Here is a 21,084-nt window from a genome sequence, read left to right as displayed (position 1 = left end):
ATAAGTTAATGCCATCACATCTGCAATTAGGAGTATGGGACCACAGTAGGTGTTGGTGAAACTGCCTGCAGACATAAGTAATGAAGTGACCGCCCCTTGCTCATATAATCTAACCCCACTACTTGTTCTCCTGCTATATGTATTAAACGGTAACAACATGTGCCATGTCTTTGACAAATACACATGTTGAGTACTTTCTCCCTCTCCCTCTGACCATATTAAACTCTGAATTAGATAGTCTCGCATCAGAACAGCTAGATCTGAATGTTATTTTCACTATTCTAAGTAATATGAAGGGGAAAAATGGGAGCCTTTTTGATTCAGATTTTGATTGATGTCTGAATGCATATCCCTAATATCTTCCTGTGTTGCACAGGTCTGAGTCCTGAAAACTGATCTGGTCTAAATTCTTAACTTTTGGACTTGATGTAGCCATAGGAGAGGTATAACTATGCAGCTGCTCAGAACAAGCCCTGGACCTAAATATCTGTTTTAGCTGTGAATGGTTTTCTTTGATATCTAATGAAGGAAATACTGACTCTTGAAAACTTATACCCCGGAAATCTTGTTGGACTTTAAGACGCTACTGGATTCAAATCTAGCTGGTTTTCTCCAGTCGCTGCCAGCAGAATGAAATTTCCACAAGGAACTCTATTAACTGACCGTGAAATGTGATGGACGGCAAAACACAGAGTTGAAATCCAAATAATTTTGAATTTTAGCTGCTCAACTTCTGTACCATAATGGCACTGCTAGAAATGGCAAGATTTACCATAATCCTCTCCACGCAAAATCTCAGGAGCAATGTAGTTGGGAGTGCCACAGAAAGTGCTGGTTGTATCTCCAGGCCTCAATCCTTCCTTTTGAAATGAAAGGGGAGGGGGAGACAGAAAACAATCTTATAGATCAATGGTATTTTCCTAGTTCCCAGAGCAGTAAATTAATGGCTTCAAGCAGCATTACATGACATTTGAATTATACTATTCTCCAAAAAGAGAAAGATTCAGTGAATGTGTTCATTTATCATACATGAAAGGAAAGGATACAGTTCATTCGATATTCCATGACCGGTCACTCTTGGCACGTTCCCTTTCTGTTCTCATAGAAACTGTGCAAGGGTTCCCAATCATTGGTGCCTGCTAACAACTTTTCTGCCACTCGTCAAGTGGGTGGGGCCAGGTAGGGCTTTAGCCCAGCAAGGCTCCTGATTGACTATTGGATTGGCTGTGCAGATTTTTAAGATGTCTGTGCAGATTTTTTAAGATGTCGCTTTGGCAGCAGCTATTCACCACACCACAAGGATCTGCACTAATCATAGAATCATACAGTTGGAAGAGACCACAAGGGCCATCAAGTCCAACCCCCTGCAATGTAGGAACACATAATCACTGTGTTACTGAAGTTAAGCTGTGTCAATCATTTTGTGGACAGCTCTGCCTCCTATAGCACCTGCTGCACCCTTCACACTGTGTCAAATTGCAACTGTGTTCGCAGGCTGAAAAAGATTGGGGACCCCCGTTCCAGCGGCTTTGTGTGAAAGCTTGCACATTATTTAACAAACACGTTTTTGCATGCTCAAGTCTAAACCCAGTTCTCCTGAGGAAAAAGTTATTACAATCTCCTTCACTTCACAGCTGCATGATTAGAATCAAATCATCACTGTACACCTGGTAATGGAGCCAACGCCATCAAAAGCTACTACAATTTAAGGCGCCCAAGTTACGAATATCTGTACTTCGAGATGTTCAGAGATTTTGTTTCTTACCTTACACATGCCATAATCGGTCAGCTTGATGTGCCCTTCAGAATCCAGCAACACATTGTCCAGTTTCAAGTCTCGATAAATTATCCCTCGTTCATGAAGATAGTTTAATGCTAAACTAATTTCTGCTGAATAAAATCTGAAACGAAAGGATTAAAAAAAAAGGACCTTAGGGTCAAACTTCAAACTGTTTTCTCCTTCAAAACTGGCTAGTCGTTTCAAGCCCTCCACTGAAGCCTAGAATCCAAGCTTCAACAATTCTTGGGCAAAATTTGTACTACTTTCCTGATGTTGATTGTTAAGGGGACTCTCTTAAGGGGACTTTCTTGCATGCGCTCTCTCTCTCTCTCTCTCTCTCTCTCTGCATTATTCCTTTATTCCACAGTAACAAAAAGCAAAGTCGTGGCAATCACCTTCAGAAACAGGAACAATGTTGGAGCTAACAACATGAGAAGCGATCCTACACTCCCTTGTTCAAGTTTTACTTGTGTCACTCACTCACTAGGTAGCCTTCGGAAAGCTGCTCTCAGCCCTCCTCCCCCACTAAACCCCCGCAAAAAGAATGTTTATGAAGTATCTTCAACACTGAAAGCATGATATGATCCCCACCATTTCGTAATCATTGGCCATAATCAAACCTCCTCCATCTACCCGTACCCCAAATATCAGCCAGCACTGATTCACCCCAGTTGGCACAAATGTTCGTTTTCCTTTTTGTTATGACAGGCAAAAAAATCAAATGCCTGAAGTGAAATTGGGTATGGTTCAGTCAATTGAACAGTAGAGTTCAAAATATTGTTCTTGAGCAATTCAAGCACTGCTCCTAGGAAGGTTGGAGAGAATGAGCCTAAAAATGATATGGACTGAAATGACAATCAGGGAGGTTCATCTCCCCAAATTCTTCTCTCTCAGCCATGTTGGGACAAAACAAGCCATCACAGCAGTCAAAAGAGGTGGCAGCGACAGGGGCAAACTGCAGACCTCAGGGGAAAAGACAAGAACCAGCCAGTATAATTTAACTGCAGTGTTGATATGAAGAACCTGAAGTACTCCAGCTTAGGAAATCGGTCAAACTTTGGGCATGAAACAGAGGCATAGATGTGGGGGTTACACAGGAGTTTAGGGAGTGTTGGTAGAAAGCAGCCCTTCAGGAATTTAAGGCCATGTGGAGGAACGGTTTAAAAAGGTGATCAAAAGAAACCTGAGAATTCTAGTGAGAGACTAATGATTTGTATCAAGTTAAATTTGAACAAGTATTCTATTACAAATGGTGGCAATTTTACCACAGTTCAAAACTGAAATCAGACTTGGCTATCAGTCCAATTGGAGGTTATCAAAAATACCTAAATGCAATCACCTCATTTCTAAAGACTGGCTAAAGTCAAAAGGGGAAGCTGTGTCAATCAAAAAATCTTTGCTTTCTCGTAGTAGTGCAAAACCAGACTTCAACTTAGACAGGGACATACCTGGCATGTTCTTCTGGCAATTTCCTCTGTCGCTGCATGTGAAACATGAGATCTCCTCCATTGACATATTCTATAACAAAAAACAGCCTGGAAAGGGAAACAGAATTATAATGAAAACATCATCTTTGACTACAAGACAATGATCAATCTGTTTCTTTCCCCTCCGTCCCACTTACAATCTCAGGAATATACATTTTCAGTACATTTTCACTTCTCCCCTTTGTTTTTGAGTGGGCTAACCTGATCTACCACATTTGTCTTGTGGGATGGGCTAAACTGATCCGCCACATTTTCCACCCGTGACCAAATGTTGTTTACTGATCTTCCTTGGATCCACTTTACAGACCCCACTAAATAGTTTTCCCAACCATTGCTTCTTAAATAAGGGTTGAAAATTCGAGCGGTGGTAATATTCCTGCAAACATCTGCATTTAATATATTGCACAATCTACAGGTTAATCTTCCAGAAGAAGCCTTTAGTTAGTAATATCTCCATTACATAAACTATCCATGCATTTAGTTAGACCAGAATGGGCTGCAGGTTTCAGCAGCTTAAGTTCAACTGACAACAGGAAACTAAAGAATCTTATGAGTCTTTTTAGTACCTTCACTAATACATTTTAGCGAAGGTAAAGCCAGAAAAATGTTTTAGGTTTTGGTCATAAATGTTGCACATGGCTCATGATTTACATAGATGAGAATGTTGGTATTAATGAACGTCGTACATTCCTTGGTTGGATTTTTATTTAAAGTATCTGTCTTGGACTTGGTTTTAATCTGCTAATAAATATTTTCTTATTTAAAAAGACGATGAAATAACCTGCTAAATATGTCGTACTGTAAGAGAAACATAGAATCATAGAGTTGGAAGAGACCCCAAGGGCCATCAAGTCCAACCCCCTGCAATGCAGGAACACACAATCAAGCACTCCTGACAGATGGCCATCCAACCTCTGTTTAAAAACCTCCACCACACTCTGAAGTAGTGCATTCCATTGTCGAACAGCCCTTTATGGGTGTGTTGGAACCTCCTTCTTTGTAGGTTTTTTAAGAGAGGCATTATGTTACTGTAGGAAAGAATCTTACAAGGAACAAAAAATAGGCAATAACCTCACTGTGTGATTACCTGCTTTCTGTCTGGAAACACGAATGAAGGCCAACAAGGAAAGGATGATTGGAAGCCTGCTCAAAGACATGTTTTTCTGTCTGAACCCAATCAATATCCTATGAGAGAAAACATCCACAGTCAGACTTCTCTGCAATATCATTGGCACATGCCAGTAACCATGCAGCAGGGAGGGCTCCGTACATCAAGATGACCCAGTTTAAACTCAACAGGAGATAAGCAGTGACACTATTTCAAATATGCAGACCTGGCTAACATTCCTAAGTCTCAGTGCCAAATTAGTCAGAGAAGAAAAAGCTGCATCCATTTTTAAAACAAAACAAGATAAAGCACAGGAAAGCATTTGATGGCAAATGAGTTCCTTCATTGCTCTCAAAAGCAAAGCAGTTGAACCCCCTCTCCCCTGCACATTATGATCGTAAAAGGTCACCTGCAAACGCAACAGTGGTGCGTGAACTCCCAGGCATACAGGAAAATGTAATACTGTACGTTTAACAGAAGACACCCTCCTATCCCGTGAAAAACAGTGTCAGTTTTGCGTGAGGCCTGTAATGAAGAACTACTCAAGTGCCAGTGGGGAAAGAGGGGTGGAGAATGGAACCATCGCAAGGGTAACTACGCAATTTTAAACTCAGCATCAATACAAATATTGCTCGCCTCATCATCGTTGACTAGTTCCTTTTTCACCACTTTCATGGCATAAATGCGTTCTGTCTTCTTTAATCGCACCAGAAGAACTTTGGCATAACTTCCTCTCCCTATAACTCGAAGTAGATCAAAATCTTGCAGCCCCAGACTGGAAGATACTTTGCCACTTTCTCTGATGCTTGTTGCCTGTAGGTAAATGGATACAAGTAAGCAGCCGTTGCCAGGTAGCTCTAAATGTCAGCCCTTTCAGACTTCTACTACTACCAAACGCTTTTAATACATACTGTTGGTTAGAGCAGTAAAGTTACATGAAAGCTTCTTACAAGGATAGAAAAGCATTAATCTGGTTGGGGCCAAATGTGGAAAAAAGTTTGTATACCTCCTTTTCTTCACCAACATGGTCCAAACTTTCATGACTTGAAGGATTATATGGTATCACTAAGAGTTTAAAGAACACAAAAAAGAAAAGTAAACCAATATGTAAAAATCAAAACATTTCTTTCAAGCAAATGCTTGATGACTGTTTGGTGTTCTCATGGGTATCCACAGAATCGCAAGGCTTTCTTTAATTGATGTTTCCTCAACTATTATCTAAGTATGAATGAAGTCACCTTCTTTAAGCTACTCTTCAAATTTCCATAATGGAAAAGTATGCCCATCCTTCGCAGCTGCTCAAACATTACAGGTTGGATGCAATGCTTCTGTGAAACACAGCAAATTCATGGAAGAATTTTTATTGGCTCTCTTCCCTTCAGTGCCTGCATGCCCAGAAAGAGAGAGGGGGTAATTCTTGCCAAATCTCTACTTCTTGTTACAGCCCTCCACAATGTCATACTGCTCTGGAGGATCCCAAAACTCAAATAGCAGTAGGGGTGGGGGGAACAGAGGGGCACTAATGAAAGTTACTTCTGGGAACTCTATTTATAGAAGCACTGAATCCAATTCTGTAGACTTATGGCATAATTAAATAATTTCCCCCCAAATAATTGTAGATGGTGAACATAAGCAAACAATTCGCTATTTTAAACACTGAGACGAGAACATAAATTTTAATTGTAATGGGAATTTGCTCATGCAAATAGTAAAGCAGAGGACATTTTAACTGATGTTAACATCTAGTCCTTTCCAAGTTCTGAGCTTACCAGGTTCTATGTTATCATGATGCACTGCTGACTGATCCATTGGCATTAGAGGATCCTGCAAAGAGTCAAAGGTAAGGTCACAACTTTCCAGCAAGTAATTACAGCTTAGATCCTAACCAATTTTCTACTCCTGGAGGGTACTGTTGGGAGGGCTTTTTAAAAGGTTGTTTTGTTTTGGGGTGGAAGTGGGGGGGGGGTTGTATTTTACTGGTTCCATTCTACTTTTCTGCCACTGAAGACCGCTATGCTGCTCCCTAAGGTCTACTCAAACAATACAGGCATGGAGCACTGCTGAAGAGGGGAAGCGTGCATCCCTCATTGGGTCCCTCAAATCAGCTACTGTAAATATTTCAAAATCATGGACAACAACAGTGTCATATTTGCATTATTTTCTAATGAGGGAGAGGGGCTATCCATTGGACGTTAAAAACCTGAAGTCGAGATACCATCAGTTTTAATTTGATATAAAACACAGTTTTCAGAGGAATGACAGCTATCAGCGTCACTTACTGGTGGTATTGCATGTCGGCCACATTCTATGCTGACAAGCTTGTGACATTTTTTGTGAACAAGGAGTTTACAGTTGATGCATTTGTATCCCTGCCGTCCCAATCCCCATATCCGATCAGTGCAGATGGCACAGTGAGCTCTCTGAAAAAGACAGACAAGTGATCACAGATGATCAGTTAATTAGATCTTAGTTCTCACATCGTTACAATCAAGGAAGTGGTTCCCCCATCCCATTTTAACTTTGCTCATGGAAGCCTTAGTGAAACTAGGATACAATTTTGGAATTATATTCCTCAAGATTTGTTCTTCACAAGCCCATGTTTGCTAACACAGCATATCTCACCATTGTCTTTCCATATGTTGAAAATATGGAACAATACATAATGCAGAATCTCTCAGAGTGGTGTAGTGGTTAAGAGCAGATGGATTCTAATCTGGAAAACTGGGTTTGATTCCCCACTTCTCCACATGAGTGGCAGAGGCTTATCTGGTGAACCAAATGTGTTTCTGCACTCCTACATTCCTGCTGGGTGACCTTGGGCTAGTCACAGTTCTTCAGAATTCTCTCAGCCTCACCTGCCTCACAAGGTGTCTGCTGTGGGGAGAGGAAGGGAAAGGAGCTTGTAAGCCACCTTGAGTCTCCTTACAGGAGAGAAAGGTGGGATATAAATCCAAACTCTTCTTCATTAACAGTTTCTTGAAGCCTTCTTTAAGAAGTCAAACTGAATGCAGCCATTTTCATCTGTTCTATTGTTCCACAGAAAGAGGAAGAGTGGGAAGATTTCAATTTCCCTTATCAAGATTTCTAGCCACAAGGCAGGGTCCAGGGAAACGAGAAAATGATGATAGGACAAGAAGCAGAAGCCACATTTATGGCGTCCTGATGACCACAGATTAACTCCAGCTCCTGTTTTTAAGGAAGAGACTTGGCTTTTGCCCTACAAAGTTCTTTGAAAGGTTACCAAAATGTGAGGAGACTCATGCTCCAACAGATTAGATATTACATGTAAGTGTGCCTACCCCAGTGGGGAAATTGACTTTTAGAATTGACACTTTCCTTGAGAAAATGCATATTTCTCCCTTTTTAAAGTACATTCAGATGAAAAGCTCAAGGTTATCGGAAATCCTTCAGATAAGGTATTATTACATTCAAAACAAACACTGATTGAGCTAGAAGGAAGCCGAATTAGTAAGCTTCATACATTAAAAGCCCTTACTATCAGTTTCTGTATAAAGGAACCAGTTATTTAATATCACAGAAGGACAAAGTCCATTGTTAAAAGGTGATACTAGAAAAGGGCACCTACAGAAGTTCCAGATGAATAATCATGTTCGTTGGCGGCAGCTAACTCAAACAGAATCTCTGGTGCATTAACAGACCTGCAAATGTATTTGGTGCAAACTTTCATAGGTTAGAGTTCATTTCTTCAGATGAAGCAAGCTTTGACTCAAAAGCTTATGCCACAATAAAATACAGAGTCAATAAGATTTTTTGCTATTGTTACTGCACGTGGAAAAGAAAGCTGGTATAAAATCTGTTTGAAGACTTACCCTGTTAAATCGCTTGGCCTGAAAAGTATGACCATTTGCACAATAGAGTTTTCGCCACCGCCGTGCTCCTCGACGATAAATCGACTCTGTAGGAGGAGGGGAATCAAACCAAGAGTCAAACTATTATGCAAAAATTACAGACTACACTGCATGCTTTGTCCTTAACTATCAAACGAAGCCTGCTTTTCCAAGTTCTTCATAATTACGCAAAACAGGCACATCTGAATAGATTTAGATCTTGCTGGACTATGTTGCTGCATGCTAGATGCAACGGAGAACAAGTCATCAGCATAGGACCTCCTCCCAAAACCTCACACCTATACTATATCTACACTTGTATCTAAGCAAGTCTTTCCCCAAAAGCTTATTAATGTTTTGTAATCGCTTTGTAAAACTGGCCAGTAATATTACACCCATACGCACACACATCCATACGACAAAAACTGATTTGCCTGGGACAACAATACGCTCGTGAATAAAGAGATTCAAACTGGGACTCCAAGCTGACAGTTCACTGCCCTCACCTATACACAATTAAGGACCAAAATCAATGTTTTTCCATCTTACAGAATCTCATTAACACAAAGCAATATTTTTGAAATAAGTCTACATGTATCTTTAACACCTAAGAGTTAATTCCACAAAAAATTAGCAACCTTTATTCATAAGTAGGTATGTTTATGGAGACTGCAAGTTGTTGCTGAGCTGGCTTCAAAATATGAAATTGCCAGAGTCAAAATATCAATATTTTAAGAATTGTTAATGCTATGTGTGTTCAGAACTATACAAAATCACAAAAACTTCCACAAAAGTGAATGTACAAAACTAGGCAAGACAGTATCTCAGTCGCTAATGGCAAGACTTCACTTGTTTAGGCAAATTGAATACTGAAAAGAAAGATATTCATTGGCCCACATTGGTTTGAATTTAATTTCAGTGAAAGGACTATAAATTCAAATTAACTTCGTTCACTGATGTAGTAAGGGGTTTATTTCAGAGATTCCCTTTCTATTCAAAAATGCACAGAGAAGTACAATAAATGCATTAAGAAAAACATAACCTCACAATACTAACAGCACAGACTTACTCCAGTGGGGCCCACTGAACTGTGCCCATGACTGTCCTGTAACATTTCTAAACCAAATGGTTATCTTTAGAGTTCACAATCAGAAACTGTGTGGGATGGTGTTCTAAATTAATCAGTAGAATAGACATGGGTTTAAGAAATGTGTTTAACTTTAAGTATCGATTTTACTTCTGATCTCATTAATAAAAATATCATGTACCCAAATTAGTGCTACACGCCCATATACACTGTAAGTAACTTTACTTACTGTCTTCTCCTGGACATGGCATGCCAGGCCTTTCTGGTACACAGGGAAACACTGCAGTAAAGACAGCAATACTAGATATTTTATTATTTCAAGCAGATGGAACAGAATTATTCAAGATTATTTCAAGCAGATGGAACAGAAAGGTCTTGTTCCTGCCTCCCTAGTAAAAGGTGGAAATTACCCAGAAAGCGGTGCTCTAGCTCAGAGGGAGAAGAGTAATCCTATAAACCACAATAATAAAGAAGTAGCTTGCAGAATGCAGCAACCTGCATGTCACAGCTAGCAAACAGTTTATGCTGCTCATATTAGGCTAGAACTAGGAAAAAGCCCTAGCTTAAGAGCTGTTCTGGATTCTGTGCCACCAGCGCTTCACTCCATACTCCATGGTTGTGCTGCAGAGAATACCATCCTGCTTGCCCTTTTGTACAACATTTAACGGACCTTCGGGGCCACTGCAAATGCTTACCCAGGATTAAGGGAAGATCTTGCTTGCCAGGCTCAAGAATGCCCAATTGAAGAAGAAGAGGAGGAGGAGGAGTTTGGATTTATATCCCCCCTTTCTCTCCTGCAGGAGACTCAAAGGGGCTTACAATGTCCTTGCCCTTCCCCCCTCACAACAAACACCTTGTGAGGTAGGTGGGGCTGAGAGAGCTCCGAGAAGCTGTGACTAGCCCAAGGTCACCCAGCTGGCGTGTGTGGGAGTGTACAGGCTAATCTGAATTCCCCAGATAAGCCTCCACAGCTCAGGTGACAGAGCTGGCAATCAAACCCGGTTCCTCCAGATTAGATACCCGAGCTCTTAACCTCCTACGCCACTGCTATCCTTAGGACAGTAGAGTGAAGTATTAGTAGTCAACAGAAGGAAGAAAAATGCAAATTACTTTATCCTGAACTATAATAAATATGGACCCTAGCAAAGTCTGTTATAATTACAAACGTTTCAGCATTCCCCCCTCTCAAATAAGTCTGTATAGTAATGGAGTAAGCAGGTAGGTGCAAAGCACAAAATGAACCCTGATTGCAGCTCAGTTGAGCAAAGGCAAACTCACAGTACTCCCTCAATTGTTACATACGGTAAAAAATATTTAAAATACATAGGGAAGAACCGAATGGTCTCATATTAAAGATTAGATATACACAGACCAAAGGAAAGGTAAACGAAACCTTGGTTATCAGGATAAATATTAAGTTCTACTGTACCATGTATCTGAAGTTCAGAATCTTTGTTCAGCTCATACAGGCGAAAGGCTTCTTCTAGCTCCAGCTGAGAAGAGACAGTACATGGATCCCCTGAAGAAAAAATAAATTCAAAGTATACAACTACGTCTTCGTCAAGCGACGTTTACTTTACAGACTGCATTGCATGTATTATACAAAGTGCCTTAATACCTAAAAAAGAGAAGTTAAAATTCCATACCTTTACACAACAAAAACTGTCCAACATTCACGGAACTTATCTGTATACTGCATTTTACTGGGGGTACATTAAGCTAATGAAGTTACATTACAAACAAGCAACCTTTTTTCGGGGGGTTGGCACAGTTGTTTTCTTCTAATATGTGCAATAACCATTTTAGCAACTGCTGTAGGTTAATTTGACGCTAACAGCAGTGAGCAAACTTGAACTATCACTGTTAGAAATAAGAGTTGTTATTAGATTCAAAAACAGTTTTTGATCTCAGATCATTATGCTCTTTCAGGAATGCAATATAGTGGAACCTCGGTAATCGCTGGTAATCCGTCTGGTGGTGCTCGGCGAACTCTGAAACCGGCGTAAACCAAGGCACATGTGCACATGTGTAAACCATTTGCACATGTGCTACGCAAACGACGTAGCAAATTTACGCAAAAAAGCGTAGGTGAACACCAAGGCGCCCGGCGACAACCAAGGAAGAAAAACGGCCAACCGCAACTGACAAACTCTGAAACCAGTGATTACCGAGGTTCCATTGTAACTCCTTCATTTGAGAAAATGGGAAAAATAAGTTCTGTTGCCACTTGTGGCGTTTCCCCTCCTCGCCCAGGGCTCTCGGGCGGCTGATCCTTCCCTCCTTCCCTGACCTGGGGATTGGTTGCCCCAGCCGATGACTTTTCCAGTTGGCCCAAGGGGCCAAAAAACAACCGTGCCCACATGGCAACTGGTGTATGCGGCAGCCCTTGCCCATGCCATCCTCTTCCTAGCAGATCTCTCTGCCCTCCTTCCCCTGGCTGACCTGAGAGTTTGCAACCTCCTTCTCTCTCTCTTGCTTGCTGCTTCACAGGGAGAGGAGTTTCCAGGGGTTTGCCTCTCCCCTGTGGCCTCACAGGGAGAGGAGGTTTCCAGCCTGTGTGAAAGGTTCCCACCCTGTTACTTCACAGAGTTGGGACCAGCCTAAACAGTGGTCTAGGTTCTGGCCGGGGGTCTTGGCTCCAGGGTCCTCTTCCCTCCTTCCTACTTCCCACCATTGGGCTGTCCCTTTCCCTTGATTTTTCACACCACCACCCACATTCCCTGCTGTATGGCAGCTCCTGTCTCTCCCTTTCCCACTTCCTTATATCCCTTCTGCCCTCTCATTTCTCTCCCCTGTCCCAGCTGCTTTCCCAGCCCATCTCCCACATCCGCCTCAGCTGTGGGAGGGCGGGTCCTGCTGGACGTAAAACTCCTCTCTCCCCTGCCTTCCTCTTTGAACAAGGCCTCTAAGGCAGTGGTGGTGAACCTTTGGCACTCCACATGTTATGAACTACAATTCCCATCAGCCCCTGCCAGCATGGCCAATTGACCATGCTGGCAGGGGCTGATGGGAATTGTAGTCCATAACATCTGCAGTGCCAAAGGTTTGCCACCACGGCTCTAAGGCCTCCACTGCTGCTGCAAGAGGCTCCTCTGCGGCCTGCGCGTCCCCTGCAGTGCTGGCCCGCGCGTGACCCAGCGGGGCGAGTCCGGGCACTGCAGCCAAGCCCGGACACCACTTTTATACAATTTCCTCATAAATCAATATCTGCTGATTATCAAATAACGTTTCCAACATATTTTGCCATTCTTCCAAACACTCAAATCAGTTTAAGAAGACACCAAGAAGTAGATTGAACAAGAAAGATATTAAAGATCAAAGGTCAGGAGTCACCTGAATTTTGCATCTTTGGTAATATAGAGCTCATAATTAACTATTCCCCTCCAAGTCTGCTTTGCTAGAATCAAATCAACTTTATGCCTTTTCCCAATGAGGATTCCATAATAAACGTATCTTAATCCTCCACAAAACACTTATTCATATCTGCCAGTTTAATGTTTCTTTAATATATAATTTTATATAAGGTACTCCAAAACTACATTAGTAAAAAGGTACACCAATGTTTTCAATGCTATCTTGAGGGAAGAGTTATCTCCCAAACACATTTTTATTTATCTTTCACAAAATGTAAAAACAGCTGATATAGCTCGAAATGATATACTATGCATAAACAAAAATACTTTGATGATACCATTTTACAATGAAGTTTCTTTAACAGCCATGGTAATAGCAGTGTTTCCCATTTCCTGAAGCAATTTATTATTATTATGTTCTGCCAAAAGATCTCGATCTTGTTGCACACAAACACCCAGGGCACAGAACAAGTTTTAACTATTTGCTCTTCCTGATAGACAGTGACATTAAATCCAACACATTCTGACTTAGTATCTGGTATCACCCCTCTATGATCTTCTTTAAATACCATACTCCTCCCAGTCCAGAGCCTTTCCTGTATCCAGAAAAGATAACAGAGTTGATCACTAAGATTGTGTGCTTGCTGTATTATACTCCCACCCTTTCATTATTTGATGACATTTTTCTTCCAATAATAAATCTCCATATATCTAAGTCAGTATATTTAGACAAGATTTTATCTGATCATCTTGTGATAATTGATTAAAACATTTTAAAATCATTATTTAATAACGAGATTGGTCTGCATGAGCCCATTATATATGGTCCTTACTTGGCTTTGGCATTACAATTATTTTGACCTTCCTTCCATGTTGGAAGCCGTTAAATCCCCTTTACAGAACTTGTTTCTGCTAGTTCAGAAAAATTAATCTCACTATGCACAGAGTGCCTAAATGCTTTCCAAGTTAAACAAGGAAACTTACGAATGGTTTATTTTTAAAAAATACTTTGACTTAAGCCTTGCACCCAAAATCTGTCAGGACAGCAACACACTCGCCTGCAGTTGATAAACAGTGTGCCACTGTACAAGAAAAAAATTAATTACAGAAGAAAATGCGTTATTATCTCAGATGCTAGATACACTCTATGACAGTCGCTTCAGTGTTGTTGGGAGACTTGTTGGAGAAATAGCTAATGTTAGTCCCTCCAACAGAAATGAATAAAGCCTCAAAAGTTCTCAAAACCACGGAGAGATACCGGAAAAAAAACCCACCCCAAAGGTTGCATGATGCCTTCTCATTCTTTTAGGATCCAGATTTTGCCAGCAAGAGCCTTCCTCTCACCACCCAGTCATCAGACATCAGAATACCTCTTAAAATTTCCCTTCTTTGGTGTACGCCAGCCATAAAAAGTTTCTTACCTCAATGTCTGGACATGAAGAAACACAGACCAAGCTAGCGGAGAGGAATTATAGGTGTCTCACTTACCTGTCAAAAGTGGAAAGGCTTAAAGGATAAGATGCAGTTTCACAACAAGATGCGGCAAACTCCTGGCTGTGCTTATTACTTTCAGGCATACTAATTAGACACTCCAGCAAGATGCCTGCACCAATAGGCAGGAGGTACCTGTCATGTCTTTGACCATGTAATTAACCAGTCTTAAAAGCAATGGTCAGGGCTAGTGTCAGCAATCTGCGAGGCAAGACATCTGCCAGGGCCCAAGGGCTGCCTGAGGGACCACTATTGCCACCAACACTGGGAACCGCCATTTTTGACAGCAGCAAATTAGCAAACACCTGTTTTTTCTTCCCCATCCTTAGCAGAGCACCAGAAGGGAAGACACAGGCCACCGATTCTCATTGGCCTGCTCAGCTCTCCTTGGGGGCTGCTTGTCCACTGAGGACCTGGGCAGGGGAGACTGCTACTTCCCATTGGTCTGTGCGCTCCTTCCATTCCTTAATCATAAGGAGGCCAAAGTAGGCTGCTCAGTGATAGGTCAAGAAAAAAGCAGATCCTTTTCTCCAGTCTGCCGGCACCATTCTTGTTACAGCTGCTAAAGATGGGGGAAGGAAGATTCTTACTTCCTACCAGCCTCTCTGAAGGCAAAAGGAGGGTGATTAGAGGAAGAAGGGTAGAACCAAGCTGGTGAAGAGGAGTCGCTGGATTAGGAAGGGATGGTACCAAAGTTTGTACTCTGCTCTGCAGGGCCCGTAGGAAGCTGGAACTGGGCCTGGAAATGATACATGAAGAGTAGGGCAAACCACCCCACCAGTCATATGATTCACTAAGCAAAACATGCCATCCGTTTGAATCTTTCACATCATACTACCACCACACAGTGAGTACAAAAAACAAATAAAGAAGAGGTTCTTATTTACCTACAGTCAACTTCCAGTATCCAGTATGATAAATACACACAAGACAACGGATTCTCAGTGTAGCCATGCCCAAGTGAGCACACACACGCCTAGCTCTACTAAACTGAGACTGAGGCAGAATTCTAATACATTCTGTCTACCACAGTATCTTGATAAAACTAACAGTCAAAGTTGCAATACTAACCTGAAGTATTCATTCGGTCTCTACCTCCCCCACAGGGATGTATCAGCTGCTAGTCTATTTGATATGTTAATAATTCTGACTAAAATGAATGGCCAAAGAATTCCTGACAAGAAATTAGTAATATCTCTTAACAACAGTGACAGCAGCCAAGATTCTCCTAATTAATATGAGGACTCGTGAAGTTTGGCACTAGACTGCAATAGCCAACTTCAATGAGTACAGACAGCAATACATCCTATGTGATAAATTATTTTGTAGATATTTTACGCCAGTAAAGGTTGATTGATTGAACTCTGACTAAAATTACTTCCATCACCAGATGGTTTCCAGAAAGAAACCAATACTCTTTCAAACCTTACAATTCTGGCATGTCTTGTTAAAATGCTGCACACAAATATCCAAATGTGAAAAAGAGTTAATGTTAATGGTTGGAATGTCAGACTAGAAGTGGGTTGAAATCCCTACTCTGCAGTAAAAGCTCACTAGACGACCTTGGACCTGGTTACTGTGAGGGTACAGGAAGGGAGAAGGATGTGATAAGCCGCTTTGGGTCCCTATCAAAGAATAAAGATATAAAGAAAAAGTATTAGAAGAAGGTGAATGAACATAAGTGTCCTACTGAATGGGTCCTCTAACGGCCAACCTTACTCAAGAGCCTTTGGTGAGGTTCATGTCAAAAACCTTCTGAATGTCCAAGTATATAATGTCTACTGGGTCACTGCCATTTACATGTTTATTCACTTTCTCCTAGAACTCCCTAGGGTTGGAGAGGCGGGACTTCCCTTTGCAGAAGCCAAGCCAATTTTCCCTCCATGGAATAGTGGCTGAATGCCAACAGCATGTGCATCATATATACATTGTCTCACAGAAAAGAAGAACCTCAACTGAGAATCAATTTGCTGCCAGTTCCTGGAACTTTTTTCTTCTATGGAATGCTCCCGTTGGGTCCTAATGCTGTGACTTTGGCCTGTCTGCGGGCAGTGGCTGGTTGGTGACGGGGGGACATTTGAGGAGAGGGAAGAGGGACAAGGGAGCGAAGTGGCGGCGGCAGCAACAGAGTTCCCCCAACAGCTGGAGACTGCAGCCAGACGTGGTTCTTCGCAGCAACAGCGGCGGCTCCTCCTTCCTCTCTGGGTCCCTTCACTCTCGCCAGCTCCCACCTCTCCCCCACTCTTGCTCCTCCTTATTGACAAATACACACAGGGCCATGCCAGGCAGGTTAAAGAGGTTTGGTTAAAGAGGACTTTATTTGAATAAAGGGAGCTCCAGCATGCTAAAGGACAGAGGCTCACCCAATCTCTGGAGGCCAAGTCCAATTTGGGTCCAATTTGGCTAAAAAGGTCCAATTTGGATATCAAGCTCCACACTATAAGAAGTGGTGCATTTTGATCCAGATACGTTAAGAGCACAAACCAGTTTTTCTGCAGGCAACAAAACAACCACTGTACAAGTCTGAAAGATACAAAAGAAAAAAGGGCTAGTCTTCTTTAGCATGCCTGAGGAGATTTAGTACCTATAATCCTTCTGCTTAATAAAGCACCGGAATGGGTGTTTACTTTTTGTAACAATGCTTCTAGGTGTGCCAAAGAAAAAAGAAAAGCTGTCTGCTCTATCTTACTGTCATCTCCGCAAGATCCTTCCTCTCAGAATAAAACAGCAAGAGAAGGAATCAGATTTTAAATACCCATCTACTCCACCCAATCTCATCACATCATAAAAGCTAAGCTAAGCCAAGCCAGATCAGCCTTGGTTAATACTTGGACCACCAAGGAAGTCTAGGGTTGCTATGATGAGGTAGGCAATGGCAAACCACCTTTGAATGTCCTTGAAACCCCCACAGGGTCGCCATAAGTCAGTGGCAACTTGACGTAAAAACCCACTGAGGGCACCATCATTGAATTGGAATCTATAATAAAGACATTACCCACCATCTAGCAAGACTAGGCTACATATCCTCTTCAGTAATTCTAGCAACCACATACTCTCCTCTTCAGCCTGTGGCAAGGTGATGGTGGTAACTATGTTACAGCAAAAATAAAAGGGAGCTCCAGCACTTTAAGGACTTAAATTTATTGAAGCATGAGTATTTAGGCAAATCTACTGGTCCTTTAGATGCCATAAAACTCCTTTTTATTTTTTCTTGAGTATAAAATAAATTGTTTAATCAAGACTCTCTCATGGCCAGAAATAAAACCCTGAACACATTCAAGCAATGCCTGCAATTTGAAATCTGATTTACATGCATGTAAACAAAGATGTCCAAAAAATCAGTTCACCAAGTACTGGGGAATCCCCCAGTTTGCAGTCAAAGGGCTGCACAAATATTTTGCTAACAGACTGAAGTATGCAATCCTATAAAAATAGAGAAATCTAAAAGTGGAGAACTCATGACGTGTGATTTCTTCACCAATCTGGTATTCTGAACCAATATTAAAAATGCCAGTCAACCACCAGGAAGGGTGAACAAAGAACTTGCCTCATGGTTTTTCAATTCGGTAACTTTACTGACATTGTCACGGTTAAATTAAACCACCAGTAAAGGCAGGGTATAAACATTTTAATCAATGAATGAGTAAAATTCTTATAAGCCCTTCTTCCCAGGGGGGGGAAACCCACCCCTAAACTTTGACACAGCTACTTGGGATAGTTTTGACTTGCTAGCTGGCACAAAGGGCAAAACTTTTCTACTATTAAAAGTCACAGGAAGCCGCTACAACAGAAAGAATTTATCAAAACTGAAACAATAGTATGGAGTCAAGCATAAATGCTAAACAAATACTTCTGCCAAGGTTAGGTAACATATTTTTTTTTAACGGATTTGCCATCTAAATCTGGAGATGCTAAACCACAGAAGCATTTGGAATGACATGTCCTCCAAAAATAACTGAACCAAGCAAGTATAAAGCTGGAATTCTGATAATCTCCAACTGCCTACACTTAAGTTTATTCAATTGGGGTATGGAGATTCATTTTGTCCAGAGGTGCTTTTTCACAGATGGAGCTCGTCTCTCTCCTACTGATCTTGCTGACTCGCAAACTGAGCTTTCTCAGAATGGACTCTCCACCCCAGCAGAAAAAAAAGGAATCAGTTTCCCCTTCTTTAAAGAGCAAGAGCTAACTGAGACACCACTGCCTGCAATTATCTAGCTACCGCGCTGTCTTCTGGACACTAGCCAGAGCATATGCCTCTCAGCTGCTGGAAATGAACAACTCAGTCCCATAAGCTCTAATTTGTGGAATGGCATAAAGGGTTACCAGATACAGTTGCCATAGTTACTAAAAGCTCTAATTTGTGGAATGGCATAAAGGGTTACCAGATATAGTTATTTCAGGTATAAAACTGAATTTTCCAATGCCAAGAATCTCAGCAGGAAGAGAGACAGTCAATTATACAGCCACAGACAACAACAGCAGAGCCAGTGTGGAGCAGTGGTTTGGTTCAGAGTGTCAGCACCTGGGAGACCAGCTTTTGAATTCGCAATCAAGTCATAGGAGCTTGCTGGATGCCCTTGAGCCAGTTAACACTCTCAATCTAACCTGCCTCACAGGGTTGTTGGGAGGACAGAGTAGATGAGAGGGGAATAACATAAGCCCCCTTCTGGAGAAAGACGGAGTGTAGATGGATCAAATAAATAAGGATATCCAGAAAACACTGCAGCTGTGCATTTCTGGTCTTTTTCTATTTTACGGCAGCTCTGAAGATCTTCCACGTACCTCAGCACTCTCTTCAGATGGCCTCTATCTAGAAGTTACTAGCAAAAACATTCTGTAATAGTTGTGTCTAAAATAAGGTCCTTTCCAAACAAGGGATTCAGTTTGATGAGAACCCATGTCAGAACCTTGTGAGTTGCTGCCCTATGGATTCAGCTATCCTCTTAGCCCTGCCTCTGCAGGCCACATAGAAACACATTTTTAACTTAAATTTACTTTTCAGGTGTAGCTAATAATGGGTTCATAGTATTATTTTGAGAGTGCAAGAGGATAGAAGGCCCCATAGGGCATCAGTGGCTTTGCATATGCTCTTGGAAAAAATAATGTAGAGTGGTGCGTGTTGTCAAGGGAGGAGAGAACTTGAGGGTCTGTACAATTTTAAAAATCAAAATGAAGGGCTCCCAAGTTGCTCAAGTTTGAGGACTGCTGCTCTGCGTTATAAATCTCAACTCTATAACTTCACAGATAACAAGATGATACAGGGGATCTAGAATGCTTGCCACTTCAGCCCGAAGAGGAGAAGGAGAGGAACATAACAGTAATTCATGAAGTAATTCTGCCAAAAATCGACTTACCTTCTTCATCAATCCATTTCATGGTGAAAAGCTGTTCATCATCAAAAGCGCACATGTCTCGAACTTCATTACACAGTCCCTCGAAGGAGATGGAAGGTTCAAAATAAGTTATCATTATGTCCCTGGAAAGAGGACAATGATTACACTATTAATTGTAGGGCTGCAGTTCCCTTCGCACTGCATCAACTCCATTTGTTTCCATTTATCAATACAAATGCATGTACATTTGATTGCTAGTGTGTTCAAATCAACCTGATGATAAAAGTATTAAGTCTGCCCAGTATGTTAGAACCCGAACTATAGCATGAATTCCATGTGCTAGGCAAGCTTAAGGAAGTGGCATTATGTTCATGGTCGACACTACAACCTTAAGTCATTAAAGGAGCAATCTACTCCCCTATCTTCGAGAAGAAATATTTCATAATCAACTGTCGGTGAGAGGCCTCTTGAAATTATGTACGATTTTCTGTTTAACAAAAGATGTTCTCTTTAATCAAGCATGCAACGTCCGGCACATTTTGAACAAAGTGTCCTACAAATTAGCGCTTCATACAGTTCATGTTCACTGTCAGAACCAGTAAGAAAACGAGTGACCCTTTCTTCAGTGCAATGGCAAAAGTGGAAAAGGAACACAATGCAGCAACTGCTTATCTTTAATATTGTATGGTTCTTCATATTAGAAGCATGAGGTACAAGCTATTTCTGTGTTCACAAGGCAGATCCATAAAAACTGATGAAAGTTTGTTGAAAGCATACTAAGTAGCAAGCAAGGAGATGCAATAAGACATGGCAGCCCCATCTGAAGGGGTGTCTGTGTGTGACTCTGCTTGTGGAAGCAGCACGGGCCATATTGGCAGATTCGTCCTCCCTGAGGCATTTGCCCTGGCGGAGGGGTTATTTCGCCAGTGCTGGGACGCAGTGTCAGCATTCCAGGAACACTGTTGCTGCCAGCATATTGAGGGCGGGTTGAGGGGATGGCCAGGAGTGTTAGGGCCAGCGGCCTGGGTCTCAAACTTGCGCTGCCAAAAAGGTGGTGTAAGTCCATTCAGCCCAATGGGGGCTTCTGGGTGGCAGGGGGACTTTTTTAACTGTTCAAGTCTCCCCACGCTGCTGGGAAACTTACATGTGAGCGGTGGGGTGGAACTACACTGCATGGGGCTGGAACTACACTGAACCAAATGATACAGGGTGAGAGGAGGCAAACTATGGGAGAGAGTTTAAAAGGATCAGAAACAGAACACAAATGTATGAAGTTCAGCCTGTCTCAATAATGGATAACCAGAAAAAAAATGCAAGGGTGAGCAAAGGAGTTACTTCAGTCCAGTAGCCTATTCTGTTAAACTAGGTGAGTTTCAGACGGCCTCAACTACCTATGGTCACTTCAGAAACATAAACAGCCTTAGCAGTTTGTAGCTGAGCCACTAAAGCCTAGCCTTGTTTTGTATTCTAACTAATAATCAAAACTATCAAGCAATTTGCCTTTATTAAAGTATATACTAGAATGAAAAACGTTTTTCTTGCATGCTTGAATGAAATTTTGCAGCTTGTTTTCCTTTTGGAAACTGGAATTGTT

The 21,084-nt window shown here is 41.7% G+C and overlaps 1 protein-coding gene across 1 annotated transcript in view; it reads right to left on the bottom strand.

Annotated features, from left to right (window-relative positions):
• PRKCI (protein kinase C iota) overlaps window positions 1-21,084 on the bottom strand; it is a 43,663-nt gene that overhangs the window by 8,635 nt on the left and 13,944 nt on the right. Inside the window, exons 2-13 of the mRNA XM_048505998.1 lie at window positions 19,512-19,633; window positions 10,740-10,829; window positions 9,540-9,590; window positions 8,206-8,291; window positions 6,655-6,795; window positions 6,145-6,199; window positions 5,382-5,440; window positions 5,012-5,188; window positions 4,355-4,452; window positions 3,229-3,315; window positions 1,766-1,901; window positions 773-860 (exon numbers count right to left, since the gene is read on the bottom strand). Coding sequence (XP_048361955.1) covers window positions 773-860; window positions 1,766-1,901; window positions 3,229-3,315; window positions 4,355-4,452; window positions 5,012-5,188; window positions 5,382-5,440; window positions 6,145-6,199; window positions 6,655-6,795; window positions 8,206-8,291; window positions 9,540-9,590; window positions 10,740-10,829; window positions 19,512-19,633 — 1,190 coding nt within the window. The remainder of the gene's footprint in view (window positions 1-772; window positions 861-1,765; window positions 1,902-3,228; window positions 3,316-4,354; window positions 4,453-5,011; window positions 5,189-5,381; window positions 5,441-6,144; window positions 6,200-6,654; window positions 6,796-8,205; window positions 8,292-9,539; window positions 9,591-10,739; window positions 10,830-19,511; window positions 19,634-21,084) is intronic.

Source organism: Sphaerodactylus townsendi, linkage group LG08, assembly GCF_021028975.2.
Source record: "Sphaerodactylus townsendi isolate TG3544 linkage group LG08, MPM_Stown_v2.3, whole genome shotgun sequence".
In the NCBI taxonomy this organism is placed as follows: Eukaryota; Metazoa; Chordata; class Lepidosauria; order Squamata; family Sphaerodactylidae; genus Sphaerodactylus; species Sphaerodactylus townsendi.
The sequence above is the reverse complement of the archived record's forward strand: the minus strand, read 5'-3'. Positions and strand labels throughout refer to the sequence as shown.